Source organism: Hipposideros armiger, unplaced genomic scaffold, assembly GCF_001890085.2.
Source record: "Hipposideros armiger isolate ML-2016 unplaced genomic scaffold, ASM189008v1 scaffold_285, whole genome shotgun sequence".
Taxonomy (NCBI): Eukaryota; Metazoa; Chordata; class Mammalia; order Chiroptera; family Hipposideridae; genus Hipposideros; species Hipposideros armiger.
The window spans coordinates 1,510,825-1,533,001 of NW_017731635.1; the positions used below are offsets into that span (position 1 = coordinate 1,510,825).

Here is a 22,177-nt window from a genome sequence, read left to right on the forward strand (position 1 = left end):
CGCCCTCCTGTAAGTAGCATGGCGTCCACAGCAAGGCCACAGATTGGATGGGTCTCGGTGCTGCGGTGACACAACCGATCACACGCTGCCTGTTGGCCAAGAAGCCGTGCCTCTCAGTAACGTGTGTTTTAGCAAATTCAGTGACAGTGGCAGGTGGACAAACACAACGACAAGATGGCAGCAGCTCAGGATGGTGAGGACAATGGTATTTCCACGGCCAGGCAGCACGAGCTGAGGCTGTGAAGCGTTTGTGGAGCTGCGCACAGTGAGACGGACACCCCGGGAAGGTCCCTTATGCTCTGCAATCTCTCATCCACAGAACAGACGCTCTGCTCCTGAGACTGTCCCTGGTGGTCGGCAAAGAGGTGTTCTACGCTACCCTTTGGGGCAGTGTCCTGGCGAGCCCGGCCATCCGCCTGCCCGCCTCGCTCTTCGTGGTGGGCCACATCAGCAGGGACTTGCCGGGCAGGGAGCAGAAGTACATGCTGGGGACGGATTACCAGCTCACGGTGCGTGCTGTGCTCCTCACTGGGGTGTGGGGGGCCGTGGGGGCGCACAGGCACAGATTGTCACTGGGGCTGCAAGGGGACGTCGGGAGCAGCGGGGAAGTGGAGCCAGAGTGTGTGTAATGATGAGCTGCTGAGCCAAATGAGGAGGTGTCACCACCGAGGAAACCCAAGATGGTGGTATTTGTTTCTAACATATGCATTATGATTTATATATTCACATAAGTGTTTTTCACACCCAGGCAGGGCCCTCCTGGAGTCCCAACAGCTCTTCAGGAATGTGCTTAGCTACAGACAGCATGCAGAGAGCCTACATTGAGACTGCTGCTTTTGCTAAAACCGTGTTTTCTTCCCCTGCCCTGTCACACTGCCCACCGCCCGCACCTGAGGCCCCTCCTCTGCCACTATCTTGGTCTTGCTCCAGCTGTCATCCTCTCTGGCTGCTCTCAAACCTAGATTGTCAGGGCTCCTCAGGTGTCTGTCCCCTTCGAGGACAGCTCCCTTTTCAGGACCTTAAAAAACAGGAACTTCCCAGATCTTTGTCTGTTCTCCCCAAACATTCCTCTTGTGTGTTTAATGGCCTGCCGTCTATCGCCATCTAGTGGTGTACTCACATTCCAACTTAAAATGTTGAAAAATGAATTATTGGTAAGAAAGTCAGCAACTTTGTGTGAATTACTCACCCGTCTGAGTCCATTCCTCTTTGCAAAGTGGGGACAATATATCTTCCTCATGGATTCTCTGAGGACTAAGTGAAAAGATTGATGAAAAGCCCCTCCCACAGTGCTTCGGCGCTAGGACACCCTCGTAAGTGCTTCCTTCTCTCCCGCCCCGTCAGCACCACTTTTGTCATTTTCTCTCCATTTTCACTGCCCTGCTTCAACTTCTTATATCTTGCTTGTGGATCATAACATAATTTCTAACTGGTTTCTCCCCATTCTATCCTCTACCCATCCCATCCTTTCTGATTACTAGGAGATTTGCTTTTCTAAAGCATAGCTCTGCTCATCTCTATACTGTGCTTGAAGAGTACCTGGCTTCCTGCTGCCTATGGATGGAGTCCAAGCTCAAGCGTGTTCTAACAGTCTGCTCCCAACCCACCAAATACCTTATTCTCCCGTCTCCACTCGCAGAGCTGACTGCCCAGCCTGGCCTCGTACGTCTGTCATGCTGCCTTTGCCCTAGCCCGTCCCCCGTCATGCCCATCTCTCCTCCTCCACGGGTCTCAGGGTAGATGCTTCCTGTCCTCCCAGCTCAGCTTTCTCACACAGCGTCATCGTTTCCCCAGTTGGAAGATGTCTCCCTCTTGCCTTCTGAATTCTCAGAGCTTTTTATGAGCATTTGTTGTATCGCTCTTATCTTCTAGGATGCATCTGTATTATACCTTCTGTACTCAGAAAAGATACTTGAACTAGGTACTAAACTGCTGTGGAGTCTAGTTGACTGAATGTCTTTGGAGTTTTGAGTGTCGCCGAAAGTTCGTATTGGAACCTTAAGATGTTCCTTTCTAGGATCATAGAATTTAGGGTGTTAGACCCCAACCATCTGGTCCAAACCCCTTCGGGAATAAGTGAGGGCGGCAGCTGACCGTCTTCCTGAGGTCACAGCCCTCTAGTGCCTAGAACTAGAACCCAAGTTTGCCATTTATACCTTGCTACCCTGTTCCTCATGATGTAATATGGTGGTTCCAGGATTCCTAGGAAAAGTTATTTTCATTTTTATGACTAAAGAGTAGCCTGCAGATGATGTTAAATGCCTTGGGAATGAAATGCTCGTGTCATTTTTCATTTACAGGTAAAGGCTTTATGCGCCTCCCTGTTGGACTCCAATGTTCTGGTGCAAAGAAACAATCTGGAAATTGTTCTCTTCTTCTTCCCGTTTTATACCTGTCTGGTGAGTCATTCGTGTTCTTCCAGGGAAGTCACTGATGTGGGGTAGGCAGCATAGGTCTCGGGCACTTGCCTTGGGAGGTGAGCTGCCAGTCGGTGACCACCATTTGCTTTCAGCCAGTGATAGGTCCTTGTTCAGTTGTGTGGGGATGACGTTTATGTAACAAAGATTGAAGCACTTCTGTCCATGTACCACATGAACAGCCAACCCCTTTTGAGAACCACCTTTTTAAGGTAAAGCTCTGTAGACTAGTAAGGAAGGCCGCATGTCAGAAGGTCAGTGACTTACTGTGTCATCTCCCTGCACTAAAGTTTTCTCTGTCCTCCCAATAGGATTCCAATGAGAGAGCCATTCCCTTGCTCAGATCTGACATCGTGCGGATTCTCTCAGCTGCCACCCAGACCCTGCTGAGAAGAGATATGTCTCTAAACAGAAGACTTTATGCCTGGTTACTAGGTACTGAGTAGTACGCAATAACTGGAAGTTAGCGTGGGGCCTTTAGTGCTGATTTTTGGAATAAATTTCTAGCTTGCTGGTATATTTCTGAATCACAAGGTGTGGAAACATAGCATGTTAAATATGGCACCGGTCAGCTGAGTTCTGCAGCCTCCACCACACTTGGGTTACTTTGCAGCAGTTACTTTAAAAACAGGGACATAATAAATGAGATTTTTTAAATGCTAACTGAATTCCTTTCTAAGAAGTTTGAAATACCACAAAACATTGTAGCTAAACCTTATTCAAGTAGAAGGCAGTTTCTGTGGAGAAGTTTCATGGGATGAGGGCATGTGAGAGAAAACCCCCAAATGTGGCCTATGTGTGAAAGAAGGTTTTGTATGGATGGGAATGTTTGTGGCCTTGAGATTTTGGGAGAGCAAGAGAACTGGGGGCGTGTGTTTTTGTGAGCATGTGTTTTTGTGTTTTACAGCCTGTAAACCTATAGGAAAAGATCCCTTGCCTGGTGGCTGGAAGGCTTCCCAGGGACAGAGTCCAGAAAATCACAGGCTTAAAGGGTAGTACCTTCATGAATTTTATCCGTTCCCATATTCATGTACCTGAGAAAAGCTGGTGTACAGAGCAGCTGTGAAAAGGGCTCTGCAGCTTTTTTTTCTTAAGACTTTATTTTTCTAGAGCAGTTTTAGGCTTATAGCAAAATTAAGAAGAAGTTACAAAATTAAGAGGAAGGAAAGCTGCCATGTCCCCCCACAGGCACAGCCTTCCCCATCATCAGCACCCCCACCAGAGTGACACATCTGTTACAGCTGATGAACCTGCAGTGACCCGTCGTCAACTGACAGTCCACCGTTGACGTTGGGGTCACTCTTGGTGTTATGCGATCTGTGGTTTTGGACAAATGGCTGACGACACGCAGCCACCATTAGAGCATCATACCGAGTATTTTCTCTGTCCTAAAAACCCTCTGCTTCATAGCTTTTTTTAATTCCCAACATGCAGATCTCATCACCCAAACTCAGGAAGTCCCCTTGACCCTTTCTTGCCTCTCTTCCCGTAGTTCTAAAACTTTCAGAAGTCATTGCATGGAAGCTTACGAAGGAACTCGAGAAGAATATTTGCAGGCTCTTCAAGCATTTTTATCAAAAGGATGATTTTGTTAAATGCATAGCTCCCTCTCAGTGGGGCTGGACTGGCTGTGAATAGAGGGGTCGCGGGACCTGAGTCCAGCGTCAGCGCCGACTTGCTTGGCCGCAGCCCCATGAGCCTCGGCTGCCTGTCTTGCCCCATGAGGGTGCTGTTTTTTGCCCTGAGGATCTCACACACGGGCCTGGGGATCAAAATGAGGACACAGCGATGTGAATGCCTTGGTTTTACATGGTGCTGTACAAATAAAGACTGGTTTTTAACCGTGGCCCTCATTCTGTCGATTCTGTTAACCACACCTGTCAAGGGCAACGAGGCTGAATTCTCGGGACAGGCTAAATTGGTGCCGGTTGAGATGGAATTCCTCCATCTGATCCTTAGCACACCACTGTCACGTGACTTGGTCTTGCTGGATCCGGCTTTGTTTTCTGTTGGAGGAATTACGTATTTAGAACTATCAGAGTGTGAGACCTTTGCGTAGTGTGATGTTCTTTGTAAATGTGGATCTCTTTACGGCTCATGGTGCTTGTTCCTTTATAGGTTCGGATATCAAAGGAAACACCATTGTGCCGGAACCCGAAATCTCAAATTCTTACGAAGACCAGTCCTCATATTTTTTTGAAAAATATTCCAAGGATCTTCTAGTTGAGGTAAAGGAGCATTTCTGGAAAGTCCGCCTCGAGCCGGGCATTCCTGGTCACGCTTGTCCGTGTGTTTCCTTGCGGGGTCTCAAAACAGACCTGGGACATGCCCCTTGGTACACGGGGGGAAATGGTGTGTACTCAGTCTGTGCTGTGCAACTGGTTTTCTTTCTGTGCCAGAGAACAACCAATAATCTCAAATTTGACTACCTGCAATGTCTAACACATGGCTTTTTTTTTTTTAAATAGAGTCTCACTGAGCTGTTGCACCAGGAGTTCTCAGATGCCGACGCAGAGGGACGCCACCACGCGTACCTGAAGCCTTTCCGCATCCTCGTCAGTCTGCTCGACAAGCCGGAAATAGGTACTGTCAGAAACCCTGTTACACGTCGTAGGCCACATCCGGATTACCCGTCTTCCAGGAATTAAAACTTGGCAAGATACAATCAACACGTTGTCTTGAATATAATTGAGTCTTTGAAATTTCAGAATCTTAAAGTACTTTCTGTAGTCATATTATGTATTCAGGGGTCAAATGTGGGCACCACTTAAAAGTTTTGCACAATCACTTGAACATTTTTGTTAGGAAAATGCCTTGGAGCGCCTGTTTGCACGGCCACGTACGTGCCTGCAGAGCACACGCAGTCCTGCCTTTGTAAGGACGTTTCTTCAATCGAGTCACGCTTCCAACGAACTTGGATTTTATTTTCCAGAAAAGAGGGAACCTCCTCCATCTTGTTGCCTTGTGACCCTGGGCAAGCCGCTTCTGTCATTTGGGCCTCAGTCTTTTCCTCTGTCAAATGAAAGGGGTGAACTAGACCCTGGTCCCTAACAGGTCCCCGTTTACACACTGTGGGCCTATGGGCATCAGCTGAGAAAAGTGAGCTTCTCTCCCTCACTTAAAAAAAAAAAAATTGCTACAGTATCTATTCACTGTACGATCTTAACATCCAATCATGTGAAGACCATAACGGGAAGGAAGACCCCCGTCTTCTCCATGCGACTTCAGCCGTCATGGAGTCATCTGAGTGCTCAGACGTGCCCACCTCCTGGCTCTGTTTCATGGCCCTCTGGCCTCAGGTTGCTTTGCTTATGCGTTGACACGTAGGCATGGAGCATCTTGCGTGTGGCAGGGATGGTCTGGGCTCTAGGGGTACAAGGGGAAAAAGCTTCTGGGCAAGTTAGAAGGAAGGGAGACCCTGAGGTCCTGGTGTTTTCACTGTTGTTAATCACGGCTGACATTATTTTGAGCAATCATTTTATGCAAAGTGATTTGCATATATCATTTAATATGCATCCCCATACATACCTCCAGGCCTCTAATAACGCTGAGATGGGTTTTCTTACTATACCCATTTTACAGATGGAGACTCAGGTTGAACAAGGGTAAGTCATTTACCTGAGGCCACCCAGGATCTGGGATTAAAACTCGGTCTGTTTGACTCCAGAGCCTAAGTTCTGTTTGACAAGACACTTATGGCACTCAGATGTAAGCATCCCCGAGATGTTACTCATGGAACACAGATGAACTTGCATTGCATGGCATGGGCAGCCCTAGCTGCTCCTATCCAAAGTCAAAGCATGAAGCGTTTGAGGCTCCAAGCTCCGCTCTCACGTGCTACCTAAAGGTACTTTGTACCTTGTGCACACTTTCCCTGTCATCGCTCCCTGCCCCTCTGCCTCAGTCAACCAGGGATGGCTCCAATAGGTTTTTCTCTTAGTGTGGAGTGACTGCAATTCTGAGAAGCCATGCTTTAGTCTGAGAAAAATGAAATGAGTTATATAACTGTATTGGGAGCTTGCCGTGTAGCTTGGGGAAGTATTCAAAGAAGAAAATGTAAGTTAGCATTTTGGAGATGGGTGTTTTATGTCAAGGCCCTGAGCCTTGGTGAGCCAACTAAGGTGTTTCTGCCAGCGTGGGCTCCTGGTCCTGTTTTCTGGAAGGGAATGAAAGGTAGCCTTCTAGCCAGTCATAAGGGCCGTTTAATTTGCTCTCTCTGATAATTTAGTTGTCTAAAGGAAGACATACTTGAGAGGCAAAGGAGCCAGAGGGCACAGGACGGGCATTCCATCTTATCTGCTCTTCACCGCTAGGCCTCAGCCACTGTCTCATTTTTTCCTCCATGAATCAGGGCAGCAGACTTGCCTTGCTTGTAAAAAGTATTTGGCATTCTTACACAGCAGATAAAATACATATGGGGCTTATCAAAAAAGCTTCCTCAAAGACACATCTTTTGTTTCTGTGAAAAGAAAGTATCAGAGATTAATGTGCTGGTTGCTTTTTACACAGGTGTGCTGACAGAGCTTTCTTTTTCTCTGAATTGATCCTGTTTTCATCCCTCTGTGTACATGGGTGAGAGTCACTCCCTTTCCTGTCTGATGGTTGCTGTTTGCAGAGTAGAAATGTCTGGCCACCGTCCACCTGCCTAATTGCCCACAATGCGTCTCTAATGTGCTGCGGGTCCAGTTCTTTTGTGCCACCTTCATAAGCTTTTCAGGATTGGCGTTTCTTCTTCTGTGGTGTCATAGCTCGTGATTAGAACTCCGAATAGGAACCTTGCCCTGCACTTTCGGTGTATATATTGAGTAGTGTCTCTGGCCGAACAGTTCATGCACATTTAAAACACTGCACGAATGCGCGGGCTCCACCTGGCAGAATCTGGCTTGAGCAGGTCACTTAGCCTCTGCCTCAGTCGCTTTATCTGCAGTCATGACCGCACTGTAGTTCATGGTCATATGGCTGCTCTGAGGAGTAAATAAGTTAATAGATATAAAATGCTTAGAACAGTGTCCAGCTCTACCAAAATGGTGGCATTTTCTTGGATGTTACTCCCCCAGTTAAAGTTGTCATTATCACAACTAAAGTTAAGTTTCTGTGCATTTTAGAATATATAAATTGTCTATATATACAGAGTTAACTCTCTCTGTTTCATGTGTGTGTCATTTGTTGATTTAAAAATGGATTGTTAACCTTTCTCTGGCCATTTTTTTTTTAATGGCAGGGCCTCAAGTGGTTGGGAATTTGTTTCTTGAAGTCATCCGGGCCTTTTATTCTTACTGCAGAGACGCTCTAGGCTCTGATCTCCAACTTAGCTACACTCAGAGTGGAAACTCGCTGATAAGGTATGGGTTTGACCTCCGACTTGACACTCTTCCTCCCTTCCTCCCGCCGTGATTTTTTTCTGTGTTTACCATAAATTGTGAAGTGCCAGACAAAGGGGAGATGCAGCATAGGTTCCTGTTGAGATAACCTCCGCTCTTAAGTCGGTCAACCTGAATCGACTGTTCCCTGTTGAATATTGTGAGGAGTTTAAAAGGAGTTTGATCTAGCCTCTGCCCTAGCCTGCAATGGACAAACCATATTTATTGATCAAGTATGAAAGGTTGTCCAACAAAGCAGCTGGATCTAGATTTTCCTAGTGATGAGTTACAGGGAGGAGCACAGGCGGGTGGGGTAAGGTCAGGAAGTGGAGCCAGGGGACGTGAGTTCAGGAGACTAGTGAGAGGGGGAGGGGGAGAGCAAGGTCGGGGCGCCCTGGGGCACGTATTCCAGGACCTGCAGGCAGAATGAGTGGGGTTTAGGTGATGGCAGACACGTTGACTTGAAGTATATAACGGGTTGGCAAACTTTTGAGACAAAGAGCCAATCCTGTCCCTCACAACAATTTAAAAATTATTCGAGAGCCATACAACAAATGAAATCACCATTATGTGCATAATATCCTTTAAAAATTTTATAAGTGAAACTATGATAGTTTTATTTTCATTTTCAATTTTACTTCAGAGCCACATGTATGTATCCAAAGAGCCGCTTGTGGCTTGTGAGCCGCAGTTCGCCGACCCCTGGTATATAACATCTGTCAACCCTATGTTTTCTTCTTTTTAAGATAGTATAACCTCTTCTTCTTTATTTTACTTTTGATATAATTTCCTTGCTTGAGTTGGCAGTGGGTATATTGAAAATCTAAATCAGTTGGAAGATTTTTCTGGTTTATTAATTGTTAAGTGAACTAAAAGTGTACTAATAGTTCTTAGTGTTTGCTTTTTTCTCTCACTCTTTAATTGGTTTTCTGAATATGAAAGTAATACATGCTCATTGTAAAATATACCAATATTTGAAGGTATCAAGAAACAAGATATCCATAACCCCACTGCCCTTCAGAGAAAAACATAAAACCTTTTCATTTCTTTCTAGACTTTCAAGGTATTTAGATACACACACACACACACACACACACACAGAGAGAGAGAGAGAGAGAGAGAGAGAGAGAGAGAGAGAGAGAGAGAGAGAGGCCCGTCTTTTATTTTAAAGATGGACTTACACTCACTAGTTAATTGCCTGTTTTTTAAATGCAAGTTGTGAGTAGCTGTACTGTCTTCCCCAGTGGAATATAATGGTTGCCTGTGATCCCTCGGTGAGGCTTTATCACTTATTTAAGAAATCATGGGCCAGCCAAATGGCTCAGTTGGTTAAGAGCGCAAGCTCTGAGCTACCGGGTCACCGGTTCGGTTCCCACATGGGCCAGTGAGCTGCGCCAGAGCTGGCTTAGCTGGTAAGAGCACGTGCTCCTAACAACAAGGTTGCCGGTTAGACTCCCACCCATCCGCTACTAAGATTGAACACAGCACCTTGGGCTGAGCTGCCCTGAGCTGCCTACGGGTGGCCGGATGGTTCAGTGGTTAGAGTGTGCACTCTTAGCAACAAGGTTTCCAGTTCAACTCCTGCATGGGATGGTGGGCTATGCCCACCTGCAACTAATATTGATCTTGGCACCTTGAGCTGTGCGGCCACAGGCTGCCTATGGGCGGCTGGATGACAACTGGACTTGGAGCTGAGCTAGCTGCGCCCTCCACAGCTAAGACTGAAGAACAACAACTTGGCTATTCCCCTTCCCCAATTCCCCAACACTGTTCCCCTTCCCCAATTCCCCAACACTGTTCCCCTCCCCCAATTCCCCAATAAAATCTTTTTTTTTTTTAAAGATTTTTTTATTGGGGAATTGGGGGGATGGGAACAGTGCTGGGGAATTGGGGGAAGGGGAACAGACAAGTTGCTATCATTTTGTTCTTCAGTCTAGTTGTGGAGAACGTTGCTTCACTGGCCCAAGTTGGCACCATCATTGCACTCTTCCCGGCCGAGGCAGATCAGTCACCGGCTTCTGGACGGCTGCTCACAGCAGCTTGAAGGCTGCTCACGCTGGCTGCTGGCTACACATGGTAGCCCATGGCAACCCACTGCCACAGGGCTGCAGCCTACAGCGTGGCCGGCAACTCATGGCAGCCCAGCTCCAGGTTGAGCTGTTGTTCAGCATCTTAGCTGTGGAGGGCAGTGTCACTGGCCCTCATATGTGGGATCCGAACCGGGGCCCTCTGGCATCCCAAGCCAGTTCTTAACCATCGCGCCACTCGGCCGGCCCCCCAATAAAATCTTTGAAAGGAAGGGAGGGAGGGAGAAATCCTGACTGATTGACCAATCTCTTACTGATTGACTTTTAGGTGATTTTCACTTCTTCAATATTTTTAATGACCTGGCGGTGGTATCCTTATGCATATGTCTTTGTGTGCCTGTGCAGGGATTTCTGTAGGATAAACCCCTAGAATAACTTTCCTGAGCCGTAGGAGATGCACACTTAATGCCAGGTTTCCCTCCTGAATGGTTGCCCTGTGTTCTTCTAAGAGAATATATCAACATAAATACTGTTTAGGGTGGCATTATACATACTTTTTCCTACATAAGAACAGTAATATTTTTATCTTTAACTGAGTGTTTCAGTCTCTAGAAGTAAGTTGTAAATGGTAAAATGAATTAGTTTTCAGACATGGTGTTCTTGTAATACAGAGTTTTTCATAAATATATTTATAAATACCCCTCTTCCTTTACAGTGCAATAAAAGAAAACAGAAATGCCTCTGAGATTGTTAAAACGGTGAATTTGCTGATCACGTCCCTCAGCACAGACTTTCTCTGGGATTATATGACGAAGTGTTTTGAGGATTGCTTTAGGTAAGTATCCAGTGCAGGATAACGAATATTTAGGAAGGATTAGAGGGTTTCATGGTTTCGTAGCTGCTTATTGTGGTCAGATTACACATAACTGGCTAAAGTTGGGTGGTCTCTGCTGAGTACATGATTGGAAAGAAGTCACTTAAAATTATAATAGAATTAAAAACTTGCCATTAAGAAGGTTCATATAATCTTTGCCACATAATTCTGAAGCTACTGTATTTATTGAAGTTGAACTTTAGAAAACCCTCTGCATTTTCTGGCTACACTGAGGCCCTCCTTCACACAGTTCTCTTGGAGGCCTGATCTGTAGCTGAAGCTTAGTTTTGTGGCTCTGTGACCAGGTGGACGGTGTTTGAAATCATCAGTCTTCTTAAATTCTTATTGAAATTCGTGCCTAACTCGTCAGAAAAAAGCTTTCATGTTTTAAGCTACTATAATCAGCTTTACCGTCACTTTTTCTCTGGCGAATTGTACCGCCTCAGAAATTTGGTGGGTGCCACCCTCTGGGGAAAAGCACACTCTCCTGCAGGGCCATTTCCCATGTCATTTTCCCATTACAGGACAAATGATGCAGTCTCTCAAACCCTGTTTTGTCCTGTGAGTCACGCTGTAAAGCTTCGTTCTTGTCACTGTCCCTCAGAGTGCTCTGTGCTTTGGCAGTGTCTTCGTGCACCAGCGGCTGTCATAGAAGCTTTACTTAGGAATGTTTGTCATGGGCCATCCTCGGGCCTGAAAGGCTTACAAACAAGCATACACCAATTAATGCGTCAGGACACCCCAAAGCGAAGTAAGCACTTCTGTCACATGAGAAAGCCAGAGCCCAGAGACACAGGAAGTATAATACCTTGTGTGGCATTGCAAGTTAGCGGCAGCCGAGATTAGAACCCAGGCATGCTGAACTTCCCAGCTGCCCCCGCTGCGCTATTCTGCCTGTGGTGCCAAGCCCCAGGAGGCGTCCATACCTGTAATGGTTAGATTAATGGGAATTGGATCCATGGATAACAGCAAGGCTGTCATACTAAGGCTAGAGTATAGTTTGGTCAGCTTAGTTCCAATTCAAAGTTATGAGGTATGCTTTCTTTAAACAAAATTAACTATGAAACATTTCAGATGTAAGAAAGGACAGGAAATACTGTCAGGCACACATGCACCCATTGCTGAACTCATAGACAACTCTTGGCCTTTGGTTTTCATATTTTTTTAAAGGAATAAAATGTTGCTACCTAGATAGAGCTAACTCCCCACCTTCCCAACACTTTTGCTCCTTTCATCCCAGCGTGAACATTATCCTGCCCATGATGTTGTCTGTTCTCTTACAACAAGTTTGTATCCAGAAGGGATATAGCCTGTTTTGTCTATTATAGTTTTATATGGGTGGTATCAAGCCCTGTGTAACTTTTTGCACTGTGCTATTTGGGGGTTAACAGTCCTTTGGAGATTTGTCTGTATTGTAACATATGTAGGGCCTTCATTCATCTCAACTGTAGCTGTCCACTGTGTGAATAAACGACTTGCAGTGTTTTCTTTGTTGTAAGTACTGTGTGACCTTTGTCCTGTGTCTTTATACACCTAGGCACAGATAGACACCTGGAAGTGTAATAGAATCACTGGGATGTGTGTATGCAGCTCTTCAGTCATTCTCTTGCTAAGATAAACTCCAGTGTAACATATGATAATTTACAGAGAAGAAAATGAACTCAGGTTGAGTCATACAGTGACAGCTAGATGAACCCAAGTTATTCTCTTCTGAGCATCATTGTATTTTTTTTTTTAAAGATTTTGGGGAATTGGGGGAGAGGAACAATATTGGGGAATCGGGGAAGGGGAACAGACAAGTTGCTGTCCTTTTGTTCTTCAGTCTAGTTGCAGAGGACATTGCTTCACTGGCCCATGTTGGTATTATCATTGCGCTCTTCCTTTGTGAGGCAGATTAGTTGCTGGCCCCTGGATGGCCGCTCACAGGTGGCTCTTGGCAGCTCACGCCGGCTGCCAGCCACTCACAGTAGCTTACGGCAGCCCACTGCAGCCTCACTGCAGCCTACGCTGTCGCCAGCGACTCACGGCAGCCCAGCTCCAGGTCAAACCGTTGTTCACCATCTTAGTTGTAGAGGGCGGTGTCACAGGCCCGCATGTGGGATCCGAACCCGGGCCCTGCTGCTCAGAGCTGGCGTCTCAAGCCAGCTCTTAACCAACGCGCCACTCGGCTGGCCCCACCATTGTATACTTTTTAACTTACCTATTTAATCCGTTGCCTACTTATTTAAAAAAAAAAAGTGTTGGGATGGCCGGTTGGCTCAGGTGGCTGCAGTGCAGGGAGCAGTGCTCATAACACCAAGGTTGCCGGTTCGATTCCCACATGAGCCACTGAGGTGTGTCCTCCACAACTAGATTGAAACAACTACAGTAATACCTTGGTTTGCGAGCATAATTTGTTCTGGAAACAAACTACTTGTATTGCAAGACATCGCTCGTTTACCACGTTAAAATGTGTTAGAAATGTTTGCTCGTCTTGCGGAACACTCGCAAACCAAGTTACTCTCAATCCAAGGGTTTACTGTACTTGACTTGGAGCTGATGGGTCCTGGAAAAACACACTGTTCTCCAATAATCCCCAATAAAAATATTTTAAAAAAAAAAAGTTGAATTTAGTGGCTACCATAGGGTAAGGGCAGAAGGTAGAAGAGGGTACGGGGGGTCAAATGTATGGTGATGGAAGGAGAACTGACTCTGCCATATGTAGATGATGTCTTATAGAAATGTACACTCAAAATATAATTTTATTAACCAGTGTCACCCCAGTAAATTTAATTAAAAAAATAAAAAACGTTGAGTTTCAGTATAAGAGAAGCAGCTACCAATAGGGTTGAGCCGTGGAGATACACTTCTCCATGGAAGCGGAAGAATCTAGCGTGCGTGAGCTCGTGGGTGTTACACAGGAGGGGCTGGGAGCCGGCTCAGGTCACTCCTGCGGCTCCTCCCCCTGGAACATGCCTTTGGTTTGGGGTTGGGGGCCTGGAATTGCTGCTGTTGACAGCACTCCAGATCTTCTGGGTATGGGTCCCACATGGGCTGGACCATCATCTGAGCTGATGAAATTCAGGTCAGCGTGAACCCGTTTTGGAGACAAGCAGATTCAAGATACTTACTGACACTTCACTAGGTCAGGTCGTTTTAGGCACCGAAGCCTAATGAGTGAGTGCAATTATAGAGGCCGCCTTTCATTATATTTGAAATAGACGAAGTTTAACCTTGTTGGAAATGAGAGAAATGCTTGAAATTACTATCGGAGAAAGGATTGATCGGTTTTTCTTTCCTGTAATGTCTGTAGGCCAGCGAAGCAGAGCCTCACGGTCGGGACGAGCACCAGCCCTCCCCCCACGGTCTCGGAGCTCTGCACCCTGCTGGTGTTCCTTCTTGATGTCATTCCCTTGGTGAGGCCTTTTGCTGTGAAGAGCTGGCTCGATGCTTGCTATTACTTACGTTCTTATTAGTGTTGTTGGCCTGTTTAATACACCTGAACTTACCGAAAAATAGTTTTATGTAAATACACAGCACTGATTTAATGTTAGTTTCAGCATGGAAGATTATGTCACTGGATGTAATCTCCTATATCTTTTGTGTCTTATTTAAAAGGGGTTAGAACGTTTGAGTCAGCGGTAGGTGGGCAGAGCTGACGTCACGTGAGCCAGCTGATGAGCTGGACGTCATCCCGTACTACGGTTATTTAGGAGTGAGAGTAAATGGATTTCCTACGTAAAATTCTGCAGTTGGCCAGTTTTCTCAAAGCAAACTGATTTCCTTAATATAGAAATAAATGTGGCAATGATTTTCTATTAGAAAGCGTAAAGCTGTTTAAACAGAGGACAAACGTCCATGGACTTGTCTAGATCAAACAGAAATATTATTTTGTTTTCTGATGTGGGCATTAATGTGAAACTTCCTTGTGCTTTAAAAAATAAATTGAATTTTCTAAGGTGGCATTTTGAGATGCATTTGTTCCCGGTGATTATAAATTGAAAACCATGGTAGTTAAACCCGTGTCTTTATTCCACAGGAGCTTTACTCGGAGGTGCAAACCCAGTACCTCCCACAGGTGCTGGGCTGCCTGGTGCAGCCTCTGGCTGAGGAAATGGAGGCCTTAAGCTTACCTGAACTCACGCACGCCTTGAAGACGTGTTTCAAAGTGCTCAGCAAAGTCCAGATGCCACCTTCCTACCTAGACGCGGAGCCCCCAAGCGGAAACTCAGTACGTGCTGCGAGGAGCCGAAATGCTTCTCGGAGCTTAAAATCAGCGTGTGCCTTCCTGGGGTTGGTTAGGATAGGAACAAACACTGGAAGATATCTAGGTGATGTCTAACATATGCTTCTCAAATTCCCCAACCTTTATAAAACCTTTTAGTGTAGAAGTTAGCCCCCCTGTACTTCACTTCACCTGTACCCCTGCTCGAGCCGGTAACTACAGCTATGGTTCGATACAGCTCGCTCTCCAGACCCTCTCATGGGCTTGTTTGTGTGTAATTTTGTTTTCCTGAAATATAAGTGAGATGTTAGTTTCTTTGGACTGCAGTAACAAAGTACCACAGCCTGAGTGATTTAAATAATAGAAAGATACTGTGTCACAGTTCTGGGGGCCAGGAATCTGAGCTCAAGGTGTGGGCAGGGTCCATTTCTTCTGAGCGCCCTGAGGGGTTTGTTGGCTCTCGGGTGCTCCTTGGTTTGTAGACCCATCACTCGAGCCTCAGCCTTCATCTGAGACCCATGGTGTCTTCCCTGTGTGCCTGTCGGTATGTTCAGATTTCCTCTTTTTATAGTCATATTCGATTAGGGCTCATTCTAAGTAACCTCATCTTAACTTGATCACCTGCAAGGAACCTATTTCCGAATCAGATCACGTTCACAGGTGCGAGGGTTAGGACTTGGTTATGTTTTTTTAGAGAGCACAGTTCAACCCATAACTTGTACTGCTCTCTGATTTGCTTTGCTTAGGGACATTTTTCCCTAATGGCAGACATAGAGGTGTCATTCCTTGTAAACCTCTGCGTGATGGTCTGTGGTATGGCTTTACAGTTTCTTCACCCACTCCCCCTGCCCTCACTGGTGTTTTTCAGGTTGCTTCTAATTCCTCACTGTTACAAACAGCGCTGCAGTTAGCACTCTCATTCATAGTGGCCAGTGTTTCCGAAGCGTCAGTTCCTAGAAGTGGATTGTAACCAAACCCATTTCCTTTTAAACTGAGAGAGATGCTGCCAAATTGTCCTAAAAAGACTAACAATTATAGTTCCACAAGCAGTTTGAGGCCCATGGTCTTTGACTTAGTTTCTATTTTGTCTAGATATGTGAAAATTCTGCCCTTGAAATGAGCTGGGGACAGTGGCAGACAGGTGTGTGAACAGACTAAAAACTGAGATTTCCCAAAAGAGCTGTTTATTGGTTGGTGCTGGGAGGCGATGAGCATGCCTGGTGGGACTTGACTCTCACCTCAGACTAAGTACAAATTGCTACCTCAGTTTCACAGTTAGTCCTTTTTTCCCCTGGCTAGTCTAGCTATTGAAGAAAGAATCCTAAAAATGATTTAAGATATAAAATTTAAGTACCGTATTTGCCGGCGTATAAGACGACTGGGCGTATAAGACGACCCCCTAACATTTCCACTCAAAATACAGAGTTTGTTATATACTCGCCGTATAAGACTACCCCCTCTTCTGCACACCTTCCACACACCAAATAAAAGGTAAAACAATATCAGATTTGATTTGGCCCACTGAAGTGCAAACAAGCGTATTGTATTTCGTGTCACCACATAACCGTTTTGGTGATGTTGAGCCACCATGTCTGCTACATGTTTTTCGAGTTCTGGCCAGTGTGGGGTGCCTCTTCTTAATGCACACTTACACCTTGGCATACTCTTTAATGCTTTCTCATTTGATTTCCAGTCCCGAACCATCTTTTCTGTTACTCCATATTGTCTTGCAGCAGCACAATTATTATTTTCCTTAGCAAAGTTTGTAACTTTCAGTTTAAAATTTGCATCATACTTCTTTCTTTTGGCTGGTGCCATGATAGGGATGATAGGGGTTTGACTGGTCGACATTTTCTATGCTGTACTGTACAATGGTGCAGTATTGTGGTTGGCTGTTGGCTGTATACAAAGCCTGATTTGATTGGTCCCTGCTCCCTGTTTGCCCGCCCTGTCACTATAGCAGTCTGGTCCACCCTTGCATCAGCATCTCCCTGGGACCTCACTAGTGCGCAAGTGCGAGCTCTTCAACATTCTAACAGGCACCATGATAGCGCAAAATCGCGAATCTTCAATGCATATGTAAAGAAATATACGGTAACCCGAATTTACCACACTCGCAAAATCGCACACAGCCGACCATACACCCAGTATGGTATCGCGATTCGCGATTTTGCGCTATCATACTGGGTGTATGGTCGGCTGTGTGCGATTTTGCGAGTGTGGTAAAATCGCATAACAGCAAAATCGCATAACAGCCGAGCATACACCCAGCAGCGCTGCTGATGCCTGAACGGTATGTGGAATGAAGTGGGCGGGCATCGGGAGGCCACTATGGCACGGGGCAAGCACTATGGGCAGTCTATCTGAAGTGTACCTGGCGTATAAGACGACCCCCCACTTGGAGGCATATTTTTCAGGGCCAAAAAATCGTCTTATACGCCGGCAAATACGGTATGTGTAATCTACGATTTAAAAAGAGCGTGTTTCAAAAATTCCATAATACTGTTTCATTCTTCCCTAGAGAGCACAATGAGTTAAATGCTGAAAAATTTTAAATTTAATGTCATATTATTTAAGTAACAGTATAAAAAAAAGAGGTTGATTCATTGAAGATGGAAGTGTCATCCTTTCGGAAAAACCGCAGGCCTCGAGTAACGTTTTTTTAAAACCTTGATGAGATGCTGTAGGATCTTAACTACTTATATCAGTTAGCCTATGGTAAAACTGGTTTCCTTATACATCGTTTTGCTTAAAGCCACAGAACCTATTGATGGCACTAAATGAGGACTTAATGGTACATATATGTATGTATGTGTTTTATATACACGTGTGTATGTGTCGAAACACTTTGTTCTAGCTTCCGCCTCTGATTTTATTTCTTCATGCCTTTATTTTACCCTCTGCCCACTTTCCTTATTCATATTTTTAAATCTGTCAGAAACTGTTTTTAGCTAACTTTTTTTTTAACGCTGAAGGGTTTAAAATAATAGCACAAAGTTGGGCTCAAAACCAGCCTACCCAGAGAGCGTGGCAGTATGTCAGCCTCCCCTTGGGCTCGCCGCCTCTCCTGCCCCAGCTTGCCATCTCGTTTTATTACACACTGTACACAGGGATTCTCTTGGCCTAGAGAACTAGTATTTTGAAAACCAGGAAGTACACATTTATGGTTTGCCTAATTCAGCTGATATTTGAATCCCTTGGTCTAACAAGATGCACATTACAAACTTCCATATTTTGCAGAGTCCAGTAAAAGGTGAAAACGGTGAGATAATTTTTGACACAAAGGCAGTGATTCCAGGTGATGAAGACTCTCCGTTTCCTCCACTTAAATCTGAAGACAGTGGCATCGGGCTCAGCGCGTCGTCACCAGAGCTGTCTGAGCATCTGAGGGTCCCCAGAGTCTCTCCAGAGAAAGACGATGTTTGGAAGAAGGGCGGGAGTATGCAGAGGACGTTTTTTTGCATCCAAGAGCTGATCACCAACTTTGCCCACAAGAACATCTTTGGGGCACAACTCACAGCCTCTGGAGAGGAGGACAAAGCCGCAGAGCCTGCAGGCCAGAGGGACGCGGGCGGGATGCAGGGCCTGGAGCTCAGCGAGCCCGGCAGGAAGAACTCGTGGGAGGCCAAGCCCCTCAGCGTGCCTCAGTTTAAGCAGATGCTCTCAGACTTGTTCACCGTTCGAGGCTCTCCATTTAAGACAAAAAATGCAGAGTTGCCATTGCCTCTGCCCAACAGCCCAGGCCGGAAGAAAGAGGGAGGCTGGGCCGTGGACCAGGTGGTCATTGGCCTGGGGAGCCCGAGGGAGGGCTGCAGGGAGGCCTTCGCTGCCGCCTGTCACCTGCTCCTGGACTGTGCCACCTTCCCTGTCTACCTGTCCGAGGAGGAGACGGAGCGGCTTTACGAAACGCTCTTCCAGCTTCCCGGTGAGAGGGCAGCCCCGCTAACGGCCATCTGGAGGACTCGGGGTGCTTAAGCAGTTGACGTTTCCAGGGAGCTAAAATCATGTTGGCCGAGAAGGAACGGTGCCACGTTTGTCTCCTTCCTTCCTTTGTCATTAGTTGTGTATGCTTGTGACTTGTGTCTCACCAGAGGGCAGATTGGTGAGGCTGGGTCTGTTTTTAAACTTCGGGGTGTACAGCACAGCCCAGTACAAGGTCTGGAACATACAAGGTGCTTAATAATAGTTGGCAAATTGACTGTTTCATGAGACCTGTTGTTAACGATTTGTGTATTACAGTAGTTTTCTAGGGCTGCTATAAGAAACTAAGTGGCTTAAACAACATTTATTCTCGCACAGTTCTAGAGGCCGGAAATCTGAGATGAACGTGTCGGCAGCGCCGTGCTCCCTCCACATGCGCTGGGGAAGGACCTGTTGTAGGCCCTCTCCCGGCTTTTGGTAGTTCCTTGGCTGTAGCCTTATCACTCCAGTCTTTGAATGGTATTCTCCCTGTGCACATGGCTGGCTTCTGAGTTCCCTATTATACAGACACCTATCATTGGATTAGGGGCTCACTCCACCGTGAATGACTTTATTTTAACTAATTCCATCTTCATCGAACCTATTTCTAAATAAGGTCCCATTCTGAGGTCCTAGGGTTAGGACTTCAACCTAATATTTGGGGGAACACAGTTCAACCTGTAGCAGGCAGTGTCTACTCAGGGCGCCATAACAAAACACCATAGACAGGGCGGCTTAAACAACAGAACTTTATTTTCTCACAGTTCTGGGGACTGGAAGTTCGAGACCAGGGGGGCAGCATAGTGGGTTTCTGGTGAGAGCTCTCCCCGTGGTTACAGATGGCCGCCTTCTCACGTGGTGCTCACATCCGGGGAGTGTGGGGGAGCTCACTGAAGTCTGCCAGTTATAAGGGCGCTAATCCTATATGAAGGCGCCACACTCAGGACCTCATCTAAACCTATTACTTCCCAAAGGCCCCACCTGCAAACTGTCCCATTAGGGGTTGCGGCTTCATCATATGCATCGTGGGCAGATGAAACTCAGGCCGTAGCACGCAGTGAACACTTTAAAGAAAAAAAGGATAGAGGGGAAGGTGGAAAACAAGAGTGATCAGGTAGTGAGAACACAGAGCAAAGATTTCCATCTTTGAGTTCTGACCTTAAATTTCCCATGCAATTCGTCTCTTGGCTACAGCTGCCAATGACACTTGGAAAAACTGCATTGAGAATGGATAGCCTCCAAATATTTTTTGCGCTTCTAAAGCTAATGTCACATGCCCTGCCACCAAGAGAGCATTGAAAAAACATTTTGATTTCTACACCAAACAGTGTGAGTTTTACTATATCTAAATTTTTAAAATGAAATAAAAACAAATATTTTGAATCATCTCAAAGCCCTGAGATGGACATTGGCAGAATTCAAATAATCTGATGAGTTTATGAAACCAGACTCAGTCTCCTTTGTCCTCTGGCCCTGAGTGATGACTGCATATCATGTCACCACTGGCAGGCTATTACACTGCCGTCCAGGTGACTTCCCGGATCTGAGGGTGTCTTGGAACCTGCCGATGGCTGCGCCGTTCTCACATGCTTTGTTTGTTTCCGTTCTCTGTGGTGGGCTTGCTCTCAGGTGCCAGCAACTCCAGTTTTCCACCGTGGCTGAAATCCCTGATGACCATCTGCTGCTGCGTGACCGACTGCTACCTCCAGAACGTCGCCATCTCCACCCTGCTGGAAGTGGTCAGCCATTCCCAGTCCCTAGCGCTTGTCATCGAAGACAAGATGAAACGCTACAAAAGCTCCGGGTACAACCCGTTTTTCGGCAAGCTGCAGATGGTGACGGTTCCTCCCATCGCACCAGGAACCCTGAAGGTCATTGCGGAGAAAACAGACTTCTATCAGGTACTTCCCAGCGGGACGAGGGTGGCAGGGACCCTGGGACCTTCTTCCCAGACTACTGAAAGTTGTCCCTAAGGCTGTAGTCACTGCAGTAAGGAGTATGGCAGCTCTGGTGACACCCAGCGGGTTGCTCGAGATCTGTGCCTGCCTTGGAGTTTTGGCCCAGTTTCTGGCCCTGGCGTGAGTGTTCAGTGTCAGAAGTATAATTGTAACTCGATACTAGGAAACCACATTCACACAGGTTAAATCAATCAATCAATCAATAAGGGTTAAAGAGCTTGAGCCACTCAGTGGTTAATTTGATCTGTGCAGAGAAGACAGTTCTGTCAAATAGAAATGAATGGGCCAAAAAAAGTTCTTTGATCTAAGATGTACCTAAAATATTATAACCCATGAAACAATCTTTTTTCTATGACCTGGAAGAATGCCTTCAGAAATCCCAGTCCCAAAAGTAGAGACCAGCCCTCCTTTTGAGTCTTGCCCTGTTGAGTCGAGCACCCCTGCTGGGGCTCCCTGGGACGTAGGGAGGGGCGGCAGTCAGTTGGAGACCCCGTATGTTCAAGGAGCTAAGATCAGGCTAGGGAGATGGAGGACTCGTTTCAGGGAACGATTTGCGTTCTGAAAGTAAGCCAGGCGTCTGCCTCGGCCGTGTGCACAGACATGGAAACAAACATGTTCGTGGAATTAAAGCTGAATGCCAATTTGAGCCAAGCCCAGGTGGGAGGTGCTGCAGTGTCCACCACAAGACTGGTGACCAGTGTGCATCCCCACGCTTCCTGGAGGGCGCATGTCTGAACCTACTGCAGGCCCACAGGAGGGTTTGCTGTGCGCCTGCCAGTAGGTTCTTGCTTCCAGTGGATTCCCTCTGAAAGCGCAGGTTCCCAGCTGGTCAGGAAGCTTCAGGTGTAACCTGTAATGTTGCCTCTTGCCTGGAAGACTGCTGGTGGCTTTCGAAGTTTGGTTTGGGTTTGTTTTGTTTTGTTTGTTGGCAGTGTTTCTTTGTTAAGGATTCTCACATAGCAAATGAAAGTAACAGCCAGGTCCTTGGGAGTGGACTGGTACAAGGAGGAAGTGAGTGGGGCTGCCTGTGTTCACACCGTGTCCCCTTCGTCCCAGAGGGTGGCTCGTGGGCTTTGGAATCAGCTGAATAAGGAGACCCGGGAACATCACATCACCTGTGTGGAACTGTTCTTCCGGCTGCACTGCCTGGCCCCGACAGCCAACATCTGTGAGGACATCATCTGCCACGCCCTCTTGGACCCTGACAAGGTGAGTCTTTCCAGCCCGGAACCTCCATCCTACAACAGTCCCAGCTGCTGAGCCAGCCTGTCACCGAGCGTGCCCAGGGCAGGTTTCTGTGTATCCAGCTGAACTCATTCTGGGGCTCAGTGGGCATCCTGATTGATGAGCAGAAGGGTTACAAATTTCAGGACTGGG

The 22,177-nt window shown here is 46.5% G+C and overlaps 1 protein-coding gene across 4 annotated transcripts in view; it reads left to right on the forward strand.

Moving 5' to 3' along the window:
• The window catches only part of DOP1B (DOP1 leucine zipper like protein B), a 107,609-nt gene that overhangs the window by 38,044 nt on the left and 47,388 nt on the right, over positions 1–22,177 (forward strand). For all 4 annotated transcript variants that reach the window (XM_019658631.1, XM_019658634.1, XM_019658633.1 and 1 more), the window contains exons 5-16: positions 320–509; positions 2,301–2,399; positions 2,729–2,852; positions 4,536–4,645; positions 4,886–5,000; positions 7,639–7,759; positions 10,520–10,639; positions 13,971–14,073; positions 14,697–14,888; positions 18,123–18,807; positions 20,472–20,743; positions 21,857–22,009. In XM_019658631.1, the coding sequence (XP_019514176.1) occupies positions 320–509; positions 2,301–2,399; positions 2,729–2,852; positions 4,536–4,645; positions 4,886–5,000; positions 7,639–7,759; positions 10,520–10,639; positions 13,971–14,073; positions 14,697–14,888; positions 18,123–18,807; positions 20,472–20,743; positions 21,857–22,009 (2,284 nt within the window). The remainder of the gene's footprint in view (positions 1–319; positions 510–2,300; positions 2,400–2,728; positions 2,853–4,535; positions 4,646–4,885; positions 5,001–7,638; positions 7,760–10,519; positions 10,640–13,970; positions 14,074–14,696; positions 14,889–18,122; positions 18,808–20,471; positions 20,744–21,856; positions 22,010–22,177) is intronic.